The following is a 24,118-nucleotide window of genomic DNA, read 5'->3' as shown; positions in this document are numbered from 1 at the left end:
AGGCCTCACTCCGGCCTGAATTTGCTGCCTCCCTGGTGACCACCTCGCAGAGACAGATGTGGCAGGGACGACTCGGCCTGGGCGCCTCCCGAGCCGGGAACTTTCTGACCACCCAAGTCCCAGTGCACCCCCACCGGGCGCATCTGGGTTTCAAACCCGGATCAGTCCCCCTGGCACCCACACACCATGGATGCCCGAGCCTGGCATCCCGAGGGCTCAGAGCCCCGGTGTTTGGAGCACCCAGGCCCTGAGCTCTGTCCCTCGAGCCTCCTGCCCCTGGACACGCTGCCAGGTGGAGCAGGGCTCTGCAGGGGCTCCTGGGCACAGATGGGGGCTCGGGGGTGGCTCCCCGACTTTCCCCAGGGCCTGTGAGGCTCAGGAATGAACAGGAGCCAGGGATCCACACAGCAGCCCACCTGCCTGGAGTGTCAGTTAGGACTTCACTGTGGTCCGTGGTCAGGGAAGGCTGCAGAGGGAGGTGAGCGCATGGGGCCACCGGCTCGGGCTCACTGGGTAATAGTCTTGGAGACAGATGGTGACGGCCGCACACCCCCACAAATGCACTTCACACCCTTTAAAACAGTTCAGATGGTGTCTTGTTACATACATTTTACCACAGTCCCTAAAACACTAGGACAAAACCCATGCCCCAGACCTAGGCCTCGGGTGGAGGAAGCCGTGGGGAGCACCCGCCAGGCCCAGACTCGGCTCTGTCTGTGGTGTGGGGACCACATTTGGGGCAGCGTGCTGGGATTGGTCCACAGGACTTCCGCCAGCTGTGCCCATGGGCCGCAGACTCCCAGGAAGGCCCCCAGCCCAGGTCTGGGGCTAGGTCGGCCCTGAGGCTGCAGTGGGGCTGGGACAGCAGTGTCCATCTTTGTGAGGCCACAGTGGGTCTGGGACAGCGGCGTCCATCTTTATGAGGCCACAGTGGGGCTGGTACAGCAGCATCCATCTTTACGAGGCCACGGTGGGGCTGGGACAGCGGGTCCATCTTTACGAGGCCACGGTGGGGCTGGGACAGCGGGTCCATCTTTACGAGGCCACGGTGGGGCTGGGACAGCGGGTCCATCTTTATGAGGCCACAGTGGGGCTGGTACAGCAGCATCCATCTTTACGAGGCCACGGTGGGGCTGGGACAGCGGGTCCATCTTTACGAGGCCACAGTGGGGCTGGGACAGCGGGTCCATCTTTATGAGGCCACAGTGGGGCTGGTACAGCAGCATCCATCTTTACGAGGCCACGGTGGGGCTGGGACAGCGGGTCCATCTTTACGAGGCCACGGTGGGGCTGGGACAGCGGGTCCATCTTTACGAGGCCACGATGGGGCTGGGACAGCAGCATCCATCTTTACGAGGCCACAGTGGGTCTGGGACAGCGGGTCCATCTTTACGAGGCCACGATGGGGCTGGGACAGCGGGTCCATCTTTACGAGGCCACGATGGGGCTGGGACAGCGGGTCCATCTTTACGAGGCCACGATGGGGCTGGGACAGCGGGTCCATCTTTACGAGGCCATGGTGGGGCTGGGACAGCGGGTCCATCTTTACGAGGCCACAGTGGGGCTGGTACAGCGGGTCCATCTTTATGAGGCCACGATGGGGCTGGGACAGCGGGTCCATCTTTACGAGGCCACGGTGGGGCTGGGACAGCGGGTCCATCTTTACGAGGCCACAGTGGGGCTGGTACAGCGGGTCCATCTTTACGAGGCCACAGTGGGGCTGGTACAGCGGGTCCATATTTACGAGGCCACGGTGGGGCTGGGACAGCGGGTCCATCTTTACGAGGCCACGGTGGGGCTGGGACAGCGGGTCCATCTTTACGAGGCCACGGTGGGGCTGGTACAGCGGGTCCATCTTTATGAGGCCACGATGGGGCTGGGACAGTGGGTCCATCTTTACGAGGCCACGGTGGGGCTGGGACAGCGGGTCCATCTTTACGAGGCCACGGTGGGGCTGGGACAGCGGGTCCATCTTTACGAGGCCACGATGGGGCTGGGACAGCGGGTCCATCTTTACGAGGCCACGATGGGGCTGGGACAGCGGGTCCATCTTTACGAGGCCACGGTGGGGCTGGGACAGCGGGTCCATCTTTACGAGGCCACGGTGGGGCTGGGACAGCGGGTCCATCTTTACGAGGCCACGGTGGGGCTGGGACAGCGGGTCCATCTTTACGAGGCCACGATGGGGCTGGGACAGCGGGTCCATCTTTACGAGGCCACGGTGGGGCTGGGACAGCAGGTCCATCTTTACGAGGCCACGATGGGGCTGGGACAGCGGGTCCATCTTTACGAGGCCACGATGGGGCTGGGACAGCGGGTCCATCTTTACGAGGCCACGATGGGGCTGGGACAGCAGGTCCATCTTTACGAGGCCACGATGGGGCTGGGACAGCAGTGTCCATCTTTGTGAGGCCACAGTGGGGCTGGGACAGCGGGTCCATCTTTATGAGGCCACAGTGGGGCTGGGACAGCGGGTCCATCTTTACGAGGCCACGATGGGGCTGGGACAGCGGGTCCATCTTTACGAGGCCACAGTGGGTCTGGGACAGCGGGTCCATCTTTATGAGGCCACAGTGGGACTGGGACAGCGGGTCCATCTTTATGAGGCCACAGTGGGGCTGGGACAGTGGCGTCCATCCTCATTCCCTCCCGTGCAGGAGGCTCTGCGAGGGACTCCCGGGAACTCAAGTGTGAGGGAAAGTGCGTGTGATTGGCCCTGGTCTAAGGAACCTTTTAGAAGGCAGAGAGGCCTTGCCAGCCCCTCACTGTGCCCCTGCCATAACTGCGACTACCCCTGCTCCAGGAGCTTCCCTGGGGGCCCTTCCTGTTGGACTCTCTGACTGCCACCAGCCTGGCCCTGGGTGTGGGTCCCCACAGGATCCTTTTCCAGGGACGCTGTGCTAAGGAGAGTGGCTCGTGATGGGGAGGGCATTGGCACAGAGGCAGGTGGGTGCCAGGCAGGGGAGTGGGTGGGCTTGGCGGAGGCAGGTCAGGCACTGAGGATGAGAACCCGGCTGGGGACAGCTGTGTCCTCCATGCAGGACAGGGTGTCAGCTGAGGGACATGTCAGCACACTCATCGCCAGCCCTTATGGCGCAGGACTTGGCCTCAACCTAGGGGAAGGGAGAGGCTCCATGTGGCGGGGAGGCAGGGGACCCAGCAAGAGCTGACATCCAGGATTGGACTCACACTGCCTACAGGGTGTCCGTGAAGCCCTGGGCCCAGGCTGGCCAGGAGAGCTATGGCCTTGGGACGCCTGCCCCCTCCGCCACCACACCCGGCTCCCTGTGCCCACCATGTTCCACGCTGCAGCCCTCCGCCCTCCTTATACCCGGCTCAGCGTGGGCCTCAGGCCAATCCTGGTGCCAGAGGGGGCCAAGCCAAGGAGCTGTGGCTTAGGGGAGACACCCCAGCACTGCAGACTTCAGGGCGTGTCCCCCCGGGCTCCCCGGGACAGACAGAAGCTGTGCCAGCTCCTGCCCACGCAGAAGTCCCGGGGCACTGAGCGCTGCCCCTGCTTATCAGCAGGAAAGTGAGCGACCGGCCAGGGTTTCCCAGGACACCGCAGGAGACGATCAGGGCAGAGGCCAGGCCTGCGGCTCATCCACACTGAGGTGGACGGAAGGGCCGATGGAAGGGCTGACTGCTGGACCCACCACGGGGCGCCCGGGGCTCCTGCATCCTGCTCACAGCGTGCTCCTCCTGTGGGACCCACCACGGGGCACCCGGGGCTCCTGCGTCCCGCTCACAGCGTGCTCATGGGAGCAGAGGTGTCCCCGGGGCTCCTGCGTCCCGCTCACAGCGTGCTCATGGGAGCAGAGGTGTCCCCGGGGCTCCTGCGTCCTGCTCACAGCGTGCTCATGGGAGCAGAGGTGTCCCCGGGGCTCCTGCGTCCTGCTCACAGCGTGCTCCTCCTGTGGGACCCACCACGGGGCACCCGGGGCTCCTGCGTCCCGCTCACAGCGTGCTCATGGGAGCAGAGGTGTCCCCGGGGCTCCTGCGTCCTGCTCACAGCGTGCTCATGGGAGCAGAGGTGTCCCTGGGGCTCCTGCGTCCTGCTCACAGCGTGCTCATGGGAGCAGAGGTGTCCCCGGGCCCAGTTCTCTTGGCTGGGTCATGAATCTGCCCTGACCCTGAACCTACAGGACGGGCAGTTGAGGGCTTGGGGGCAGCCGTGTGGGGTCCACTCACCTCTCTGCCCCGCAGCCCAGGACAGATGTTTGCAGTTTTTAGAAACAGGTTGCTGAGCTAGGACTCCATTCAAAGCCTCATATCTGCCCGGGAGCTGACGCCCCACCTGGTGACAGCTGGGCCTGTGTCCCCAGCCTCAGGTATGAGGCTTCTGGGTTAGGATACTCATGGGGACCAGGGCCAGGCTCTGCTGGGGGCAAGTGCCTCTTCACCCCTGCGTGAGGTGCGCCCAGGACTCAGGTGGGGAAGCAGCTGGACCTGGCGGTGGCATTTCCTCAGCTTCCCCCTCAGTGAGAGAGGCCGCTGGATACGCTGGTTCTGCGGCTTGTGGCCTGGCCCAAGGGTGAGAGGACTGTGTCTTCTGCTCAGCAGCAAATGCCCAGGGGCTCCTCGATGCCCCCACCAAGGACTTGGCATACTCACAGCCTGCATTCCGGCAGCCCAGCCAGCGACACACCCTGGGACGTGCCTAGAGATCCAGTGTTTTTTAATAGTTTTATTGAGATATAAATCACATTGCGTGCAATTCACGTTTAAAGCGTCCACGTCAGTGGCCTCCCACGTATTTACAGAGTTGTGCAGCTGTCACCACTGCTCATGTTAGAATGTTTTCATCCCCAAAAGAAGCCCCAAGCCTTGGGTGTAACTCCGGCCCCTCCCCAGGGTGCCACACATCCCCTCTCTGCCTCTGGGTTTCCTTCCTCGGAAAGTCCACATGAACCGGTTTGTGAGGCACGTGGCGCTTGGTGCCAGGCTTCCGTGGCTTCACGTCTCCAGGGCCAAGCGTGATGCAGCGTGTCAGTGCCTCGTTCCTCTGTGTGACCAGCAATGCCACATCCTCTGGACACCGCACATTTTGCTCATCCACTGGTTCATCGATGGACGTTTGGGAGTTTCTGTCTGTCGGCTGTTAGGAATGACCTGCTGTAACATTCGTTTGTGTTCCTTTCTCATGGGCAGATACCCAGGAGTGCAGGGCTGGGGCAGCTGGTGACTACGCTTGGTCATTTAAGGAGCTGCCAGAATGTGTCCAGGCGATGGGACCATCTTAGGTTCCCAGCAGCATTTGCCGTTCCAGTTCAGGCACATCCTCACATCCTCACTGGCACCTGCCACCATCTCGGCTCGTGATTCTGGCCATCCTAGTGGGCCTGAGGGTCTTACTCTCAATTCCCTGACAACCAGTAACGTCAGGCATCTTCCATGTGCTTCCTGACAATTCACAGCTCTTCTTTGAGGAATGTCTGTTCAGACCCTTTGCCCAGTTATTTATTTATTTATTTTTTTTAAGGCAGAGTCTTGCTCTGTCACCCAGGCAGTCTCAGCTCACTGCAACCTCCACCTCCCAGGTTCAAGCAATTCTCGTGCCTCAGCCTCCTGAGTAGCTGGGATTACAGGTGGCCACCACCATGCCCGGCTAATTTTTTTGTGTTTTTACTGGAGACAGGGTTTCACCATGTTGTCCAGGCTGGTCTCGAACTCCTGACCTCAAATGATCCGCCCGCCTTGGCCTCCCAAAGTGCTGGGATTACAGGCGTGAGCCACCGCGCTGGCCGCCCTTTGCACAGTTTTAAAAATTGGGTTGTCTTTTTGTTACTGAGCTGGAAGTTTCTTATTGACCCTGGACGCAAGTCCCTTATCAAGTATCTGATTTCCAGATAATTCCTTGTGTGTGTTGTCTGTTCACTTTCTTGCTGGTGTCCTTTGAAGCACAAAGTTTTTAATTTTTATTAAGTTCTGTTCAGTTCCTTGTGCTTTCGATGCCACGTCTCCTAGCCCTTGGCCGGTCCTTTGTCATGAAGATTCCACCCCTCGTCTCCAGAGAGTTCTGTAACTTTCGCGGTCCTTTGTCATGAAGACTCCACCGCGCGTCTCCGGAGAGCTCTGTAACTTTCACGCCCACATTTTGTGCTTCGGCCCATTTCTTCCTTCCTTTTGCGTAGATTCAGTGAGTGTCAGCTGCGTTCTTCTGCGTGTGGATATAGGCACCCCATTGCCGCTTGGCAGCAAACTGTTTCCCTGTTGAATGGTCTGAGCACGCTGGTGAACATTTACATTTTCTTTGAGCGATGTTTGGTCGCTGTCGGAGCGTAAGTCCTTTTGTTCTTTGTCACAGTTATCCTGCTGCGTCGTCTTCCCTTTGATGCTGTTGTGAGTGGAGCCACGTTGTTAATTGCAGGTGTATGAAGAGGAAACTGATTTCTGTTGTCGCATATTCTACAACCATGTTGAACTCACGAGTTTTCATGGAGTTGTTAGTGGATTCCTAAGGATTGTCTATATATGAGATCCTGTCAGTTGTGAACCCACATGACCTTCTTCACTGGCCCACTGGCGTCTGCACACGTTCTGTTAAACCTGCCTAATCGCCCTGGCTGGAACCTCCCATACAGAGTCCACTGGAAGTGACAGGGCCGGCGTGTCTTGTTCCTGAATGCAGGGAGCCCGGAGTCTGTCGTCACCACGTATGATGAGAGCCGTGGGGTTTGCGTACGTGCCCTTTCTGTGGACGTTTCCTGTTTGTCGATTGTTTCTGTCGTGAAAGATGTCGGGTTTTGTCAAGCTTTCTGCACCAGTTGACTGATTGTGTGATTTTTGCTTTTCATGATACTGATACGACGTGTTACGGGAACTGATTTTCAGATGTTAAACCAGCCTTCGTGCTTGAGGTAAATCCCACTCTGTCTTGATGTCTAATTCTTTTCCTGCGCTGCTGAATTCAGCTTGCTGATACTTGGTGGAAGCTTTTTACGTCTGTATTTGTATGTGGTTTTCCTGTGATGCTTCGTCTGGTTTTTGTATCAGGGCGATGTTGGCCTCATAGAATGAGCTGGGAAGCATACCCTCCACTTCCATGTTTTCATAATCATCTGTGAGGAATTGGTATTCTTATGAGTAAAACTTTATTTCTGTAATTGTTTAATACTTCCAGCTTTTATTTTAGATTCAGGGGGTAGGTGTGCAGGTTTGCTAGCGAAGCATATTGTGTGATGCTGAGGTGTGGGGTGGGATCAGACCTGCCACCCAGGTGCCACGCACAGCACCCAACGGCACATCTTCCAGCCTTTGCTCCCTCGCTCCCTCCCCCGTGTTTGGTTTTCCGTTCCTGTGTGCGTGTGCTGGGGTAACGGCCTCCAGCTGCGGAGGACAAGACATCCTTTCTGTGGCTGTAAGCTCCTTCCACTGCTTGGATTCAGAGTGAAGCGTCTCGCCCTGTGCTTTTCGTGGTGGGTAGTTTAAGGGTTTCTGACTCAGTGTTTTCACTGATGATGGGTCTGTGCAGATTCTCGGTTTCTTCCTCCTGTTTCTGTGAACGGATCCGTCATCTACCGTGTTGCTGCCTGATTCTTCACAGTGCTGTTTTGCTACCCTTTTTACGCCCATGAGGGCAGGAGTCACGTCCCCACTTTCATTTCTGATTCTGGTAATTGGAAGCTTCTCTCTTTTTCTCCTGCTCAAACTAGCTACAGATTGGTTGATTTTTTTGAACTTTTCCAAGCAGCAGCCTTTGGTTTCATCGGTTTTTATGCCTGCCCTCATCTTTGTTACTTCTGTTTTCCCGGTTGTCTTAGGCTGGCGTATTAGCTTATTAATTAGGGATCTTTAGTCTTCCTTGTAGGCACTGACAGCTATAAATTTCCCTCTAAGCATTATTTTTCCTTTTTTCATTTGTTTGTTTATTTATTTATTGAGACGGGATCTCGCTCTGTCACCCAGGCTGGAGTGCAGCGGCACCATCACAGCTCACTGAAGCTGCAGCCTCCCAGACTCGAGGGATCCTCCCATCTCAGCCTCCTGAGTGGCTGCGACTACATGTGTGCACACCACACAGCTCGTTTTTGTATGTCTTGTAGAGATGAGGTTTTGCCATGTTGCTCAGGGTGGTCTCAAACTCCTGAGCTTAAGTAACCCTCCTGCCTCGGCCTCCCAGAGTGCTGGGATCACAGGCGTGAGCTGCTGCCCTGACCCTCGAAGCGTTGCTCCAGCTGCGTCTTACACTCTTCCTCATCTCCAAGTCCGTTCCCTTCTGATTTCTTGTTTGACCTCTTGATTATCTAAGGATATGTTTAATTTCCACATATTTGTGAGATTCCCAATTTTTTTATTAATTTCTAAAATTTTTTGTGAATGGGGAGTATACTTGTCTCATTTCTATCCTTTTAAATTTATTGAGGTTTGTTTTATGGCCTGGCATGTGGCCTTTTCTGGAGACTGTTCCTTGTGCACATTGAAAAAAAATATATCCTGAGTTGTTGGGTGAAGGATTCTGCAGACATCCGTGAGGTCCACTTCGCTTACGGTGTTCACATCTTCGGTTTCCTTGAGTCTCCTGTGTAGTTGTTCTGTCTGTTATTGAAAGTGGGGTATTAATTAGCCGGGCCTGGTGGCGGGCACCTGTAATCCCAGCTACTCGGGAGGCTGAGGCAGGAGAATCACTTGAACCCAGAAGGCAGAGGTTGCAGTGAGCCGAGCTCGCACCACTCAACTCCAGCCTGGGCGACGGAGAGAGAACTCCTGTCAAATAAAAAACAGTTATGGAACGTCTGTTCCTGTTTCCGTTTGTCTTCAGTTTCTGCTGCATTTGCTTGTTGCTGTTATTGGTGCATACGTTTTAATTGTTGTGTCTTCTCGAGGGACTGACTTTCTCATTACGTATCATCTCTAAGGACGCTCTGAAGTGGGCTTTGTCTGTTAGTGTAGTCATCCCAGCTTCCCTGTGGTTGCCATTTACATGATGTCTCTTTCCCCATCTTTTTCCATTGTATCTGTTTGTTCCTTTGAATCGAAAATGCGTCTCCTGTAGACAACATACAGTTCAGTTATTTTAAAAATCCAGTCTACCTTTGGGTTCATTCCATTCACATCGAGTGTTATTCAGTCACACAGTTGGGTTTGTGTCTGCCATTCTTTTCTGCTTCACTTGCCCCCCGGGTCACTTTGTTTCTGGATCCTTAACTGCTTTCTTTTGCAGTGGGTGAATATTTTCTAATGGAGCATTTTAATTTCACTAATGATATTTATATATTTATTTGTTTGTTCTTTTTGAGATGGAGTCTCACTCTGTCGCCCAGGCTGGAGTACAGTGGCGGGATCTCAGCTCACTGCGGCCTCTGCCTCCTGGGTTCGAGTGATTCTCCTGCCTCAGCCTCCCAAGTAGCTGAGACTACACATGCACGCCACCACACCCCACTAATTTTTGTAATTTTAGTAGAGACAGGTTTTTGCCTTGTTAGCCAAGCTGGTCTCAAACCCCTGACCTCAGGTCATCTGCCCACCTTGGCCTCCCAAAGTGCTGGGATTACAGGTGTGAGCCACCACAGCCTAGCCCACTAATGAGATTTTAAAGTTTTTTTTTTTTTTTTTTGGTATTTCTTATAGTGGTTGCTTTGGAGACCACAGATAATCAGAACCTGCCTCAGATTTGTGCTAACTTGATTCCAGTGAGACGGAGATGTTACGCCTGTACAGCTGTCCTCACTTTTCTCCCTCCGTTGTTGCGATATACATTGTTACATTTAATGCTTTTGCTTCACTGTCTGTATTTCCTTAGACCATTACACCTTTGTTCCCACACATCTCCCTTGGGCTTTTATAGGCAAACACATTGCACATGATTACATTTCTATATGCCGTAGACTTCAATACATTATGTACATCTTATTTTTATACAATTGTTTTTCAAGTCGGTTAAGAAAAGAAAAAAATGCGTTTATAGTGTCTTTTCTAATTACATAATTGCCTTTACTAACACTTTTTATGTCGGTTCAGATTATTATCTGGGTCCCCTGCCTTCAGCCTGAACAGTTTCTTTAGCATTTCTTATGTGGCAGGTCCGCTAGCAGTGAATTCTCTCAATTTTTGTTTCCCTGGGAAAGTGTATATTTTCCACTGTCATTTTTGAACAGTCACTTTGCTGGATATAGAATTCTTGCTTGGCAGGGTTTTTTTCCCTTTGAGCGCTTTGGATATGTTACCCCACTGCCTCCTGGCTTGCAGTCTTTCTGCTGGGATGTCAGCTGTGCTTCTGTTGGGGTTCCTTGTGAGCGAATCTGCATCTTTGTTCTGCTCTTGCTCATACTTTTTCCTTGTCTTTGACCTTCATGACTTTTATTATGATGTGTCCATATGCAGGTCTCTGTGTTTATCTGACGTGGACTTTGTTGAGCTTCCTGGATGTGTAGCTATTGGTTTTTTTCAGCCATTATCTCCTTGCGTGTTCTTTCTTCTCCCTTCTCTCCTCTCCTCGAGTAGTCCCATCATGCGTCCGTTGGTGCAGATAATGGTGTCCTGCATTTCCTGAGGCTCTGTTTGCTTTTCTCTCTGTTCTTCAGTGTGCATAGTTCCTGTCACACTATCTTCATGTTTGCTAATTCTTTTTTCTGCCAGTTAAAATCTACTGTTAAACTTTTCTAGTGATTTTGAATTTTTTTTATTTCAATTATTGCACTCTTCAGTTCCAGAATTTCCATTTGGGTATTTTTTTTAATGTCCATCTCTTTACCAACAGTCTTTATTTATGGCATTTCCATTTATGCTTCCTTTAGTTTTGTGAACATGTTTATAGTCGCTGCTTTGAAATCTCATTCTGTTAAGTTTGACATTTGGTTACTCTCACAGCAGTTTCCGTTGCCTTTCCAAATGTATGAGTCATATTTTTCTTTTTATTTTTTCCCTTCCCTCCCTCCCTCCCTCCTTCCTTCTTTCCTTCCTCCCTCCCTCCCTCCTTACTTCCTCCCTCCCTCCCTTCATCCCTCCCTCCTCCCTCCCTCCTTCCTTCCTTCTTCCCTCCCTCCCTCCTTCTGCCCTCCTCCCTCCCTCCTTCCTTCCTTCCTCCCTCCCTCCTTCCTTCCTCCCTCCCTCCCTCCTTCCTCCCTCCCTCCTTCCTTCCTCCCTCCCTCCTTCCTTCTTTCCTCCCTCCTTCCTTCCTCCCTCCCTCCTTCCTTCTTTCCTCCCTCCCTCCTCCCTTCCTTCCTTCTTTCCTCCCTCCCTCCCTCCTTCCTTCTTTCCTTCCTCCCTCCCTCCCTTCTTCCTTCTTTCCTTCCTCCCTCCCTTCCTTCATCCCTCCCTCCTCCCTCCCTCCTTCCTTCCTTCTTCCCTCCCTCCCTCCCTCATTCCTCCCTCCTCCCTCCCTCCCTCCTCCCTCCTTCCTTCTTTCCTTCCTCCCTCCCTCCTTCCTTCCTTCTTTCCTTCCTCCCTCCCTCCTCCCTCCCTCCTTCCTTCCTTTCCTTCCTCCCTCCCTCCCTCCTTCCTCCCTCCCTCCTTCCTTCCTCCCTCCTTCCTTTCCTTCCTCCCTCCCTCCTCCCTCCCTCCTTCCTTCCTCCCTCCCTCCTCCCTCCCTCCTTCCTTCTTTCCTTCCTCCCTCCTTCCTTCTTTCCTCCCTCCCTCCTCCCTTCCTTCCTTCTTTCCTTCCTCCCTCCCTCCTCCCTCCTTCCTTCCTTCCTCCCTCCCTCCTTCCTTCCTTCCTCCCTCCCTCCTTCCTCCCTCCCTCCTCCCTCCCTCCTTCCTTCTTTCCTCCCTCCCTCCTTCCTTCTTTCCTCCCTCCCTCCTCCCTTCCTTCCTTCCTCCCTCCCTCCCTCCTCCCTCCCTCCTTCCTTTCCTTCCTCCCTCCCTCCTTCCTCCCTCCTTCCTCCCTCCTCCCTCCCTCCTTCCTCCCTCCTTCCCTCCCTCCTTCCTCCCTTCCTCCTTCCTTCCTCCCTTCCTCCTTCCCTCCCTCCTTCCTTCCTTCCTCCCTCCCTCCCCCCTTCCCCCCCACCTATCTTGTCATTCTTTGTTGGAAACTAGACATTTTAGACAGATATTCTAGCACTTTGGGTCCTCTCCAGTCCTGGGTCTGTTACTCACTGGTTTAGTCTTTGGTGACTGGCCGGGTTACTGTTGTGACGCCTGTGCACCCCTCTTCCTCTCCAGCAACAGCCTTTGTGTGGGGCAGCCTCTGTGCCACAGGCACCCTAGGACGACAGGGTTTCAGGAGCAACCTCTTCCTCTCTCTCACTGACCACACCCATTAAACTCCTAGTAGCCAGCTGAGCGCTCTGTTACTCTCTACAACCTGATCGTATGGCCGCTCCTTCTCAGTGGTTTCTGAGAGTCTGATACTGTTCTGACCCCAGGAGGGCTCCTGCCAGCTGTCCTATCCCCTCATTCTCCAGCACACTAGCCAGCCTGCAGTCTAGGTTACATGGTCAGCAGACGAATGAATCTCCTAATTCCCTTCACCACCACCTCCAGAAGTTTTGAGCATGCCCTTAGGTATAAACTTCATGTTCTGTTGCAGAGGAAGTCAGTTCCTTTGAGAAGAGAATATTTCCTGCATGTAGCTACCTCTAGGCAAAAATCTCTGAGCCAGGGATTTGGGGGATGAGCACAATGGCAAGCCTCGGCGTGAATGACACACTCCCTCTGAACTGGGAACTTTAACGGTGGGGGGGGGGGGCTCCCTGAGACCCCATCAGCCTCTCCTGGCCTGAAATCACTCCGCTGTGAGCTGGGGCCAGGGCAGTCAGGCCCTCTCTTCCCAGGGCCAGCTTCCCACCCAGGACAGTGGGGACTGGACGGGAGGAGGGAGCCCCCACCCCTCTGCCGGCCTCCCCGAGGAGCAGAATGTGAGATGGTGACGTCTGCCTCTTCCTGGGGAAGAAGCCCCCGCAACTGGGAGCTGGGGTGGGGGGTGCTGGGGGAGGCTGTGGCTGCAGCCATTCCACGTGAAGTCTCTGGTCAAGCTGAGGGGAGGACGCAGTCTTGACACAGATGCCACAAATGCTCACCTTTCCTACAGAATTTTCCAAGATTTTCTTAAATGTTTGTCGTGCTGTTTGCTCTTAAGACCATTTCCCAAGACGTTAAAAGGTCAGGGGTTTTAACATTATTTTCACCAGTTTCCTGGGTCAGCTGAGCGCATCGGCTCTCATGCCCTAAGTGACCACCATTCAATCTTGTGGGGTTTCTTTTTCCTTATTTCTTTATTTATTTAACAGGAATTGGGCCTGTTTGTCAATATCCCTTGCGCCTGCTTCGTGGGCTGGGGCGCGAAGGGAGGAGGAGGAAGGGTGGCCTGGGCGGAGGCGGGGGCGCAGGCCCAGGCCCTAACCCCAAGCCTGCGTCCCCTCTCCCCGCAGGGCGAGTGCTCCCCCAAGTGCCGCAGCCTGTTCGTGCTGGAGACCGTGTGCGTGGCCTGGTTCTCCTTCGAGTTCCTGCTGCGCTCCCTGCAGGCCGAGAGCAAGTGCGCCTTCCTGCGCGCGCCGCTCAACATCATCGACATCCTGGCGCTCCTGCCGTTCTACGTGTCGCTGCTGCTGGGGCTGGCGGCGGGCCCGGGTGGGAGCAAGCTCCTGGAACGCGCGGGGCTGGTGCTGCGGCTGCTGCGCGCGCTGCGCGTGCTCTACGTGATGCGCCTGGCGCGCCACTCGCTGGGGCTGCGCTCGCTGGGCCTGACCGTGCGCCGCTGCGCGCGCGAGTTCGGGCTGCTGCTGCTGTTCCTCTGCGTGGCCATGGCGCTCTTCGCGCCGCTGGTGCACCTGGCCGAGCGCGAGCTGGGCGCGCGCCGCGACTTCTCCAGCGTGCCCGCCAGCTACTGGTGGGCCGTGATCTCCATGACCACCGTGGGCTACGGCGACATGGTCCCGCGCAGCCTGCCCGGCCAGGTGGTGGCGCTCAGCAGCATCCTCAGCGGCATCCTGCTCATGGCCTTCCCGGTCACCTCCATCTTCCACACCTTCTCGCGCTCCTACTCCGAGCTCAAGGAGCAGCAGCGGCGCGCGGCCAGCCCCGAGCCGGCCCTGCGCGAGGACAGCACGCGCTCGGCCACGGCCACCGAGGACAGCTCGCAGGGCCCCGACAGCGCGGGCCTGGCCGCCGACTCTGCGGACGCGCTGTGGGCCCGGGCAGGGCCCTGACGCCGGCACCGCCCACGCGGAGACCCGTCCACACCAGCTGCAGCGTCGGGAACCCGGAGGCGCGCGGGGCGTCTGGCCCGGGGGAGCGGGTCCTGCAGGCCGCGTCCTCCGCCCTCGCGCATGAGCAGCCCCCGAACTCGGCGGGGCCCCGCTTGGAAGCCACGGGCCTGTGACCTCTCGCCCCTCCCCTTTCCGTGGATTTTTAATTTTCTACGCCTAGATAAAAATAAACTTAGTAAGTCCCAGAAATCCCACGCCCGTTTTAGATGACTTCGTTCTCCCTCTGGCCGTTCCTGCCTCCAGCCAGGGAGAAGTGGGGAGCGCAGCCCCCCTCAGGCCCCCCCGGCACCCGGAATGGGCAGGTCCCTGCAGGAGGCGGCCCTCGGCATCCAGCTCTGCCCACATCCCCTTCCCGGGGATGGGACAGAGGTTTGACGCTGACGCTCACAGCCCCCCAGTCCGCCCCAGTAACTGCCCTTTCCAGGGTCGGGGAAGGGGGCTCCAGCCCTGACCTCTAACCTCCATCCCCTGACACCCCTCCCCTAGGGAATCTTAGAGGCCTGACCTCCAGGAGGGTGACAAGGGCCTCCGACACTCCCTTTGCACCAGGTTTGCGTGTGGCATTGTAACCCTTCCACGGCCTATGGGACCATGTCCTTGTTCTTCTGGGACACCTCCTGTCCCCAGCAGGAGAGTTTCCTTGGGGCTTCATTCAGATGGAAGAACTGCCCTGCCCTCTGGATGAGGCTGTGGAGGGACTGGCTCGGAGGAAGCGGCTGAGGTTCCTCCAGGCGCCTGCGGGGACAGGCACCAAAGCTCTCCCTGCAGGTGGAGAGGAAGGAACTTTCCACTTCACGCTGCTCTATACGCGTTCATTTTAGTGAGTTCAGCCAGGAGGCTGAGACGTGACCACAGTCTGAAGCGGGAGGGGGACACCTCACCCGGAGGGTCCCACCCTCCATTACAAGGCAGCTAACGCAGGGCCCCTGGCTCGGGGCAGGGGCTGGGAAAAGGGGAGGTGTCCGGAAGCCCATTTCCTGACTGTGGGAACCCAATAAAAACCACCCAGTGCTCCCACACGGCTTGTGTCCTGTGGTCTTTGGGGTCTGCCCTAGAGCCTGGCACTCCTTGGCCCGAAAGAGGTTTCCTTCCATCATAGGGGAGTCAGGAGGTACCGCCAGGGCACCTGAGCGTGACGTCCCTGCACTCAAGGCCTGGTTGTGCAGAGCTGCGTCCACAGCAGCAAGCCCGTCTCCCCTGCCTGTGGCTGCACAGAACGCCCAGCTTGACACTGGTCCCCAGCTCCCCGGCAGGGCTGGGTGCTCTCGGGATGCCAAGAGGAGAACCCAGGGCTGGAATGCGCTGGGGGAGGCATGGGGGCCACCATGATGCTGCCTCAGCTCCCGGGAGCACACAGCACTTGGCTCCTCCGAGTGTCAAGGCTCTGGGACAAGGGACAGGGGTCCAGGATGCAGGGAAACTGAAATACCTTGGTCTTACCAGCGACCATTCCTCCAGGGTCAGGTGGGCGGATGCCAGCTTCCCCAGGGATCCTCACCTCAGCGCCTTGGGCAGAAAAGGCTCCCGTCATTCACACGGGGAAACAGAGCAGTGCGAGATCGGCCAGGCCAGACGTGGTTTCCAGGCCTGAGACCTGCCCACCGCCCTGGCAGCACGCTTGAGTGGAGAGCGAGGGCCGTGGGGCTGCACCGCCACCTCTCCCTGGGGCTCACTGTGGCCCCACAGGGCTCAGGGCTGGCTGAGCACCTGCCCAGGCTTCTGGCTTCCCTGGGGCAGCATCCCCTCCGGGACCAAGGCCACAGGAGTCTGTAAGGGACACAGTTGTGGCGAAAGAGCAGGAGACGGGCGTGATCCAGGTGAGTGCCGAGCCTCTTCTCCACAGGCAGGGCCTGCAGCAGCCACTGGGACCACCTGGGGCTCAGACCTGCCTCCCCCAACCAGGTCGGCTGGTGCCCCAGGTGCCCATGACACGGGCTGGGCCTCGGGGCCCCAGACACACAGTGGGGGCTGCCTCTCACAGTGACAGCCTTGGGTCTTCCTCAGGAATGGGCAGAGCTTAGTACTGGGCTGAGAGGCCTGGGCAGAAGACCGCCCAAGGGGTCACACGCCGAGGCCAGCGCCCCCCACCCTCAGCTGCTCATCCCACCCCCTACTGGTGACCCCCAGGGACAGAAGGATTCCTCCTGTGTGGTGAGGTGCTGACCACCACGAAGACCCCCAGAAACAAACCCAGTTTGTTCTCCCTCGGAGGGCCAGGTCAGAGGTGGGGAGTGACAGGGGATGGGGGTCTCAGACCTGCCCCTCCCCACCCTGGGCTGCGGAGTCTGGCCAGGGAGCCCTGGAGCCCTCCAAGACCAGGGTCCCCCAGAGGCCACCCTGGGTCGCCAGGATGGGGTGCTGGGCAGCTATGCTGAGACGGGTGGGGGCACATTCCACCCAGCCCCGGGCTTCCTTTTCACTCTACAGGCGCCCGGTGGGTCACCCTCCCACAGAGGCCTCAGGGAAGGGCACAGGGCTGGAGCTCAGCAGGCCTCAGTGTCCTCGTGGGGTGAGGGGAACGTGAACTTCCCAGGCTCCCACGACCTGCTGTCTGTCTCCCACAGAGAGGCCCTCCTCAGCCTCCTCCTTCCCTGGTGCTTCTCTGTTGCTTAAAACCATCCAAAGGCATCATAGGGCAGCAGTGACCCGAGAGTTCAGAAACAGTGATCCCCCCAGCCCAGCCCCCACCATGCAGGGCCGAGACCTTGTTCCCATTTCCTCACTGTCGAAACCCGGTGGCCCAGAGCGGTCCCCATCTCCCACCCCGCGCTAGATCTCTGGTTCACGTGGCACCGTCCACCACTTGAGGGCGGTGATTTGTGTCCCAGACGTTTCCAGACACGCTGGCCTTCATCTCCACCTTCCCTCGGGGATGCTGCCTGGACATGGACCGTGCCCTCTCCTCGCACCTGGATGCGCCTCAACCCAAACCCTGCCCTGCACCTCCACCCACACACCTGCTTGTTTTTTACTGGACAAGAAGCTCACGTTGCCTCCGCCATAAACATCACTGCACACACAGCTCATCTCTATGTGCTGCTCCGAGATCGCAAATCTGGAAACACCTCCTTTTAAAGGAGACCCTTCCCATGCTTTAAGGCTTTGGTGGTGGGAGGGAGAAGGCAGACGTGGCGACCGCAGCCGAGGCAGCGCCAGACCCGCCCATGAGCAGCCGAAGGACCCGCGCCCCCGGTCCACAGGCACGGGCGGTGACATGCCGAGGGGGCTGGGCTGTCGTCTGGGTGTCCAGGAGGAGCCCAGGTCGCACGGGACCTCCTGAGGTGCCAGAGCCCGGGCCGGCAGCAGATCCCTCCCCCTGCCTGGGGCCCACTCACACCACACGGGATCCACAAACGGTTTATTGATTCCAAGTCGCCACAGGGTACATTCAGTCACCGCGCCTGCAGTCGGTGACGTTCTAACGTGAGGCGGTTACCACTACAGACATCTTGCTTCATCTTAAAAAAATAAAAATTTTCAAAGCGTCTCACAGGCCAGAGAGCTAAGCAGGACCCTCACTCAGACATTCACGTTTTTCTGAGGAAACTCAGGAGGAGGAGGCAGCCTGGAGCGTCTCCCCGCGGCCACAGCCACAGCCACCGCCCGGCGTAGAGTTCAGATGCCTGTGGGAAGCGGCCCCTCCGCCCGCGGAAGGGAAGACGATATCTGTTGGAGCCGCACGGAAGCATCCAGAACTCGGGCCCGGGGGCCGGCCGCAGTCAGCGCAGCGCTGCTGACACGGTGTGACCTCGAGGTAAACTGAAAAGGGGGTGGGGACAGAACGTGGGGTGACGAGGGTCAGAGCAGTGGCTCCCACTGCAGCCAGAACTGCAGGAGCCGGCGCACGGGGGCGAGCAGGGGACAGGACCCGGCAGGGCCCCGCACCCCCACTCAGGAACTTGCTTCAGGCCATCAGCCAGGACCGGCCCCCTCCACTTCCTGGACCGAGGCCATCCCTCTCCCAGCAGACAGACAGCTGAGCTGCGTCCGGCGGAGCAGTCGGCGCCCAGAAGGAAGGGATCTCTGCCAGAGGAGCCCTGGGGTGGCGTGCGGGCTGCGTCTGCACAGCCTCAGCCCGGCCCCCTCAGCCTTCGCCCACCAGGGCCCCCACGTTGTCTGACGGTCGCCGGCATCTGCCACGTCCCCAAGGACTCGAGAAGCAGAGGCTCTGACGAGCAGCCTGAGCTTGCTCTGGCGATGCCCTGCCAGGCTGGACACACCGGAGCCTCAGGAGGCAGCCGCTCCGACCGCCCAGGAAACACCAACCGCCAGGAAAGCAGGAGCAGGTGACCCTGCGTCCCCACAGCTGCCTTTCCACGCGTGCCAGGCAGAGAAAACCTGGGCCTGCCCCTGTGCTGGCCCCTAGCAGCAGAGGCCACCCCAGTCCAAGCAGGGGGTCCGGCCAGGGTCTTTCGAGGTCGAGGGCTCTGCTCCCAGGACCTGCGGGTCTCCCGAGGCCCCCCTAGCTTCACGGCTCGAGGCTGCTGGCCCGTATGTCCACCTGGGGCAGGGTCCTGTGGGCTGCCTTCCGCCTCCCCGTGTACCTCGGGCTCAGGTGGTGTCTCGTGAGAGGAAACAGAAGTAACACGTTTTCTATATCACCCTAAAAACACCCGAAACCCAGCCTCGGGGTCAGATCCACCCTGGCCGACCCCGCTGAGCACAAACAGCGTCCCGGCCCCGCCCCCACTGCCCACCCAGAGAGACCCCGCAGAGGCTGACAGAGACCCTGACACCAGGACCCCATCTCCCCCACACCTGCAGGGCCACAGCACCCGCCCTCCCTGTGGGGAGGTCAGGGCCCACCAGTGCCCAAGGCTGGCGGTCCCAGTCCTCGTCCTCTCCACCCTCAGAGGGCCTTGGTGCTGGCGGGGTGCACGGTGTGAGGCACCGGCTTCTGAGGGTGGCGGGCAAAGGCGTAGGCCTGCCCCAGGATGGCCAGGTCCACCAGCACCTGCAGCAGGCCGCACACGGAGAACTGCAGGGGCGCGCCCTTCAGCAGGAAGTAGGCTGTCTTGAAGGCGTCACCACTCGTCCACATGAGAACCATCTTGATGCTGCGGAGACACAAGCGGGCAGTCAGCGGGTGACGTGGGGCTCACGACACCCCGGGGGTCGAGGGGACACCCAGGCAGTCAGCGGGGCAACCTGAGGCTTGGGCACCCAGGGGGTTGAGGGGACACCCAGGCAGTGGGGTGATCTGGGGGTCAAGGACACCAGGAGGTTGGGGCCACCCCAGGGGGCCACAGGACACACCCTGACCCTGCCTGTCCCACCCAACCCTCCGCCCTTGACTTCCCTGTGGCCTCAGGAGCTGCCGCCCTGCTGGGGTTCCAGGGGTATCTGACCCAAGAGAATGAGATCTACTCGAGACTACAGGGGGTGGCAGGGTGCGCAACCGAGGGGTCAGGGCCTCTGGCGGGGGGGTGGTAATTCCGGGAGGGGCCAGGCCTGGGAGGGCGCTGAGGATGCACATCAGGGCCACTGGGCATGCAGCAGAGCAGAGCAGCTGCTCTCGGGCGTCTGCCGGCCAGGCCTCCCTCCCTGGTGATTGGTGCAAACCTTCCCTTCCTCGAGTGAACAGGGGGCAGCCGCCACCCACAATCGTGAGAACGCCCTTCCCCGCCGCTGCATTCGTGCCCTGGCTTCCCTAGCAGTGAACAGGAGCACCACTGCGCTCTCACACGTGAGATGTTTGTATCAGCGGCCGCTGACCCTTCCACAGCTCCCAAAGCCAGTGGCAGAGCCTGGCAGGGAGCGCTGCCTTGTCAGAGAGGACAAGACACGGCTGCCCCGCACCCCACGGCCTCTGTCCCGCTCATAAACCAGAGTCTGAGGCAGCCTGGGTGCCGGGGCCGCCCTGCACGAGGGTCTTCAAGCGCAGCAGTGGCCAGGTGTGTGGATCAGGGCAGGGGTCCGGGCTGGAGCTGGGAACCCGCGGGAGGAGAGAGCCGGCGTCTGCACCTTCGATCTCTCAAGCCCACAGTGCTCTGCTCTGGGCCATCTTTTTGGCCTCCGAGAACATAAGTCTGGCTTTATCATTACACCCACTGGGAAAAACCAGGAGGCTTTGGGACTGCTTGCTCTTGGGTGGGTTTAGCTAAATTATAATGCTTTCCCTGACACATAGGGTGATTTTCCTTCCGTTTTTAATTCTCTGAGTCGCATCTTCCCCTAGATGCAGCTCCAGCTACACAAAATCCAGTCTCCTCCACAGACAAAAAGACGAGGTGGTGCTGGACGGCAGCCAGGGAAGGTGGTGTGGGCACCTCGGCCTCACACACCCCAGGTCAGCTCAGGCCCCAGAATCCCCCCACCACCACCTCCTTTAGGCCCAGGCAGGGCTGCAGAGCTGACTTGGGGTGGGGCTCCAGGCCCTGGGACCACAGCCCGTGCAAAGGCCGACTCATCCCATATTAGCCTTGGACACAGCGGGCGCCCAGGCATTGCTCAGTGACCCCGCCTTTGTCCTGCCCAGCTTCTGGCTGACCCCTCACACCCAGGACGGGAAACAGAGCGATCACCTGACCTTCACACACGGCTGAGATTTCCCAGGATCAGTACTTCCTGAGAGCCACAAGGCGGCCATGCCTGCGTCAGGGACAGGCTGCTCCCCACACAGAGCCCGTGCGTGGCTTTATTTGGCATGCAGCGTCAGCTCACACGTGAGTTTCAACACTTTTGTTTTTCATCAGTTGACTAATTCTATGTAAACACACACACACACACACACACACACACACAGAGAGATTCTGGCTTCCCTTGAAAAAGAGCCTTTTCAGATTTTAGATGATGAATCCAGTTTCCTTAATAGATATGGATTATCTATTTAATAGATCAAGTTATTTCTTCTTGGGTCAAAGGAATTGGTCCATTTTACCTAGTTTTCCAATGTACGGGCACGAAGCTGTTCACGGCACTCTTGGAATGCCTGTGGGGTCTGCAGAGCACCCTCCTGCACTCCAGCTGCTGGTCGTCTGCTTCCTTGTCATGCCAGCTACCGGCTTGTCGCTTATGACGCGCTTCAAAGAAGCGGCTTCGGGTTTCGTTTTTTATACTTCTGCGCTGATTCTGTCTTTGCTGCCTGGTGTTAGCGCTACCGTTTCCTTCCTTCTGCTTGCTTGGCTGACTTTGCATTCCATTTTCTAGTTCCTTAAGCTTCACTGATGATTTGAGAACTTTCCTTTTCTAAATTCAGCATTTAATACTAGAGTTAAGCATTGCTTTAGTTGCATCCCACAGATTTTGATATGGTGCTGCATTTTTCGGTTCAAACTGTTCTCAGTAGTTTAAGACATTCTCTTTAACAGATTGTTTAAAAGTATATTGTTTAGCTTTTAAATCTTCGGAGACTTAAGATCTATTTCTGCTATTAATTTCTAGCTTAAATATAGTCACAGAAAATACTCTGGATAATTTCAGTTCTTTTAACTAAACTTTCATGACTTAGGCTGTGGTCTGTTTTGGTGAATGTCTGAAAAGAATGTGCACGTTCACTTGGTTGCTGGTGGTCAGATTTTCTACATCCTTGCTAATTTCGTCTACTTTTTCTATCACTTACTGAGGAGAGTTGGAGTCCCCAATTGTAATTGTGGCTCTGTCTGCCTTTCTGTCAGTTCTGGCCTCTTACGTACTTTGAGGCTCTGTTGTTCGGTGCACACACACAGAACTGTTGTATCTTCTTGGTGAATTCACCTGTTTATCATGATGCGATGTCTCTTTTTATTCAAGGCAAATGTCCTTTGTCTGATATTAACACAACTACTCCAAGGTCTGAGTCATATACGGACAGTGTATCTCTCTCCGTCCTGTCACTGCACGGCCTCCTGGTCAATACATCCCTGCACGCCTGGCATCAGCTATGGGTGTAATGATACTTAAAGTCAGTTTTCTGTAAACAGTAGGTAGTTGAGTCTTATGTTTCTTTTAAATTAATCTGAACATCTCTGCCCTTTCATTGGTATGATTAGCCCATTTACATTTAATGTGATTATTGATAGGTTTGAATTTAGGTCAACTATTTTATTTGTTTATTTTTTTTTTTGCTCTCAGCTTGTCCCTGCTGTTTTATTCCTGCCTTAAGATTATTTGAAATTTTTAAAATATCCTATTTTAATTTATCTACTTGATTTTTCACTATCTCTTTGTACAGCTTTTTTTTATTATTATTTTTTGAGACGGAGTCTCACTCTATTGCCCAGGCTGGAGTGCAGTGGCGTGATCTCAGCTCACTGCAACCCCTGCCTCAAGCAATTCTCCTGCCTCAGCCTCCCGAGTAGCTAGGACTATAGGCACATACCAACGTGCCCGGCTAATCTTTTGTATTTTAGTAGAGACGGGGTTTCACGATGTTGCCCAGGCTGGTCTCGAACTCCTGAGCTCAGGCAATCCGCCCGCTTTGGCCTCCCAAAGTGCTGGGATTACAGGTGTGAGTCATCGTGACCAGCCACAAGAGACCCACTTTCTCTCTGGGAGCATCCGTGCCTTTCGGACCCCACACCAAAGCCCTCAGGGCTTCCACTGCCCAGCCCAACAGTGAGGAAGCCTATTCCAGCCATGACTACCCTCTCAGGCCTCCATGCACCCTCACCCAGGAAACCCCAGCAACCCCAGGGGTCTTGATTCACTGTAATCACAGCAACCAAGGTAGCCCAGTCCCCACCTGCATTCCACAACACATCCCAACCTGTACCTACACCTCACACCTATGCCAGCACCCCGTATCTGTACCTACCACCCACACCTGTACCCATACACCACACCTCTACCTCAGCCCACACCCATAATGACAACCCACACCCGTACCTACAACCCATACCTCCACCCCACAGTGCACACCCCAACCCGTACCTACACCTCACACCTGTACCTGTAACCCCTTATCTGTACCTACAACCCACACCTGTAACTGCACCCCACACCAGTATTAATACCCACACCTGTAACCCTGACCTGTTCCTACATCTCACCCCTACCACCACCCCACACCTGCAACAAGCCCTCACACCTTTACCTATAACTGGCACCCGAACCTACATGCCACAGGACTCGCAGCCCCTCACACCTCTGCCTACACGGGGGGCGTCCTGCAAATACTCAGAGGTCCGTGGAAGCCCTGGAAGGGGTGCTATGGCCCCTGGGCACCCGTTCTCAAACACAAAAACACACGCTGGCCACCTCTCTTCCAGGCTGTTTCCCACAAATAACAAATGCAAGAACACCATTCCCTCCAAATCACAGTCTCAGCATCTGTGACAGAGACCAGACCTAAGCTAAGTATGGGGGCCCAGGGGGGTCCTCAGTGAGGAGCTGGCACAGGGGTGTCCTCAGTGAGGGGCGGGCACAGGGACGTCCTCAGTGAGGGGCTGGCACAGGGGTGTCCTCAGTGAGGGGCGGGCACAGGGGTGTCCTCAGTGAGGGGCTGGCACAGGGACGTCCTCAGTGAGGGGCGGGCACAGGGGGTCCTCAGTGAGGACTGGGCACGGGGGGGGTCCTCATCGAGGAGTGGGCCTTGGGGTGGAAGGTGTGAGGGACAGGAGTTTTCTGTCCCCACTGCAGCCAGCAGATCAGCTTTTATTACAATGTGGTTTCCATCCAGGACCTCGATTGAGCTGGTGGGAATCGTGCCGCTCACGCTGTGCCCTGTCCCTGGTGGTCACAGGGGTGCCCACGCATGCTCTGTGGTTCCGAACATCAGCCCGTCCAGCCTTTGTCACATACCTCAGAGGCCGGAGGCTATGCTAGGGCCAATGGGGAGAGACAGAGGACAGTGTCCCAGGCAGCCTGCAGACCGCCGTCCCTGCCCCACCAGACCCGCCCGGCCCCCGGGCCAGCTGGCTGCCCTGCTCTCCTCCTGGCTGGGGGTGCTGAGCCTGCTGTGCCCCGTCTGGCCATGCCCCCGGACATCCCTCCCACTGGAAGGTTCTGCCTCAACAGCCCTGAAGGAGCAGCTCCCAACCCCATGCTGGGTCACC

The 24,118-nt window shown here is 57.0% G+C and overlaps 2 protein-coding genes and 1 long non-coding RNA gene across 5 annotated transcripts in view; 1 reads left to right on the top strand and 2 right to left on the bottom strand.

Annotated features, from left to right (window-relative positions):
- Positions 1-14,084, top strand: part of KCNG2 (potassium voltage-gated channel modifier subfamily G member 2) — a 28,903-nt gene extending 14,819 nt beyond the window's left edge. Inside the window, exon 2 of the mRNA XM_021673011.2 lies at positions 13,308-14,084. Within this exon, the coding sequence (XP_021528686.2) occupies positions 13,308-14,084 (777 nt within the window). The remainder of the gene's footprint in view (positions 1-13,307) is intronic.
- Positions 14,085-14,203: 119 nt separating this feature from the next.
- LOC135271992 (uncharacterized) lies at positions 14,204-17,294 on the bottom strand. Its single transcript, XR_010340111.1, has 3 exons — positions 17,102-17,294; positions 14,650-15,650; positions 14,204-14,300 (listed from the first exon to the last, which is right to left on the bottom strand). It is a non-coding gene; the product is annotated as an uncharacterized LOC135271992 (long non-coding RNA).
- A 779-nt stretch (positions 17,295-18,073) lies between these two features.
- Positions 18,074-24,118, bottom strand: part of SLC66A2 (solute carrier family 66 member 2) — a 37,573-nt gene continuing 31,528 nt past the window's right edge. For 2 of the 3 annotated variants that reach the window (XM_012473508.2, XM_012473509.2), the window contains one exon: positions 18,074-19,201. In XM_012473508.2, the coding sequence (XP_012328931.1) occupies positions 18,994-19,201 (208 nt within the window). In that variant the 3' untranslated portion in view covers positions 18,074-18,993. The remainder of the gene's footprint in view (positions 19,202-24,118) is intronic. The other variant, XM_064370126.1, reaches the window with a different exon arrangement.

This window comes from Aotus nancymaae, unplaced genomic scaffold (assembly GCF_030222135.1).
Source record: "Aotus nancymaae isolate 86718 unplaced genomic scaffold, 86718_ANA_hifiasm-v0.15.2.pri h1tg000100l, whole genome shotgun sequence".
NCBI lineage: Eukaryota > Metazoa > Chordata > Mammalia > Primates > Aotidae > Aotus > Aotus nancymaae.
Note: the sequence above shows the minus strand (reverse complement) of the source record. Positions and strands in the feature narration are given on the sequence as shown.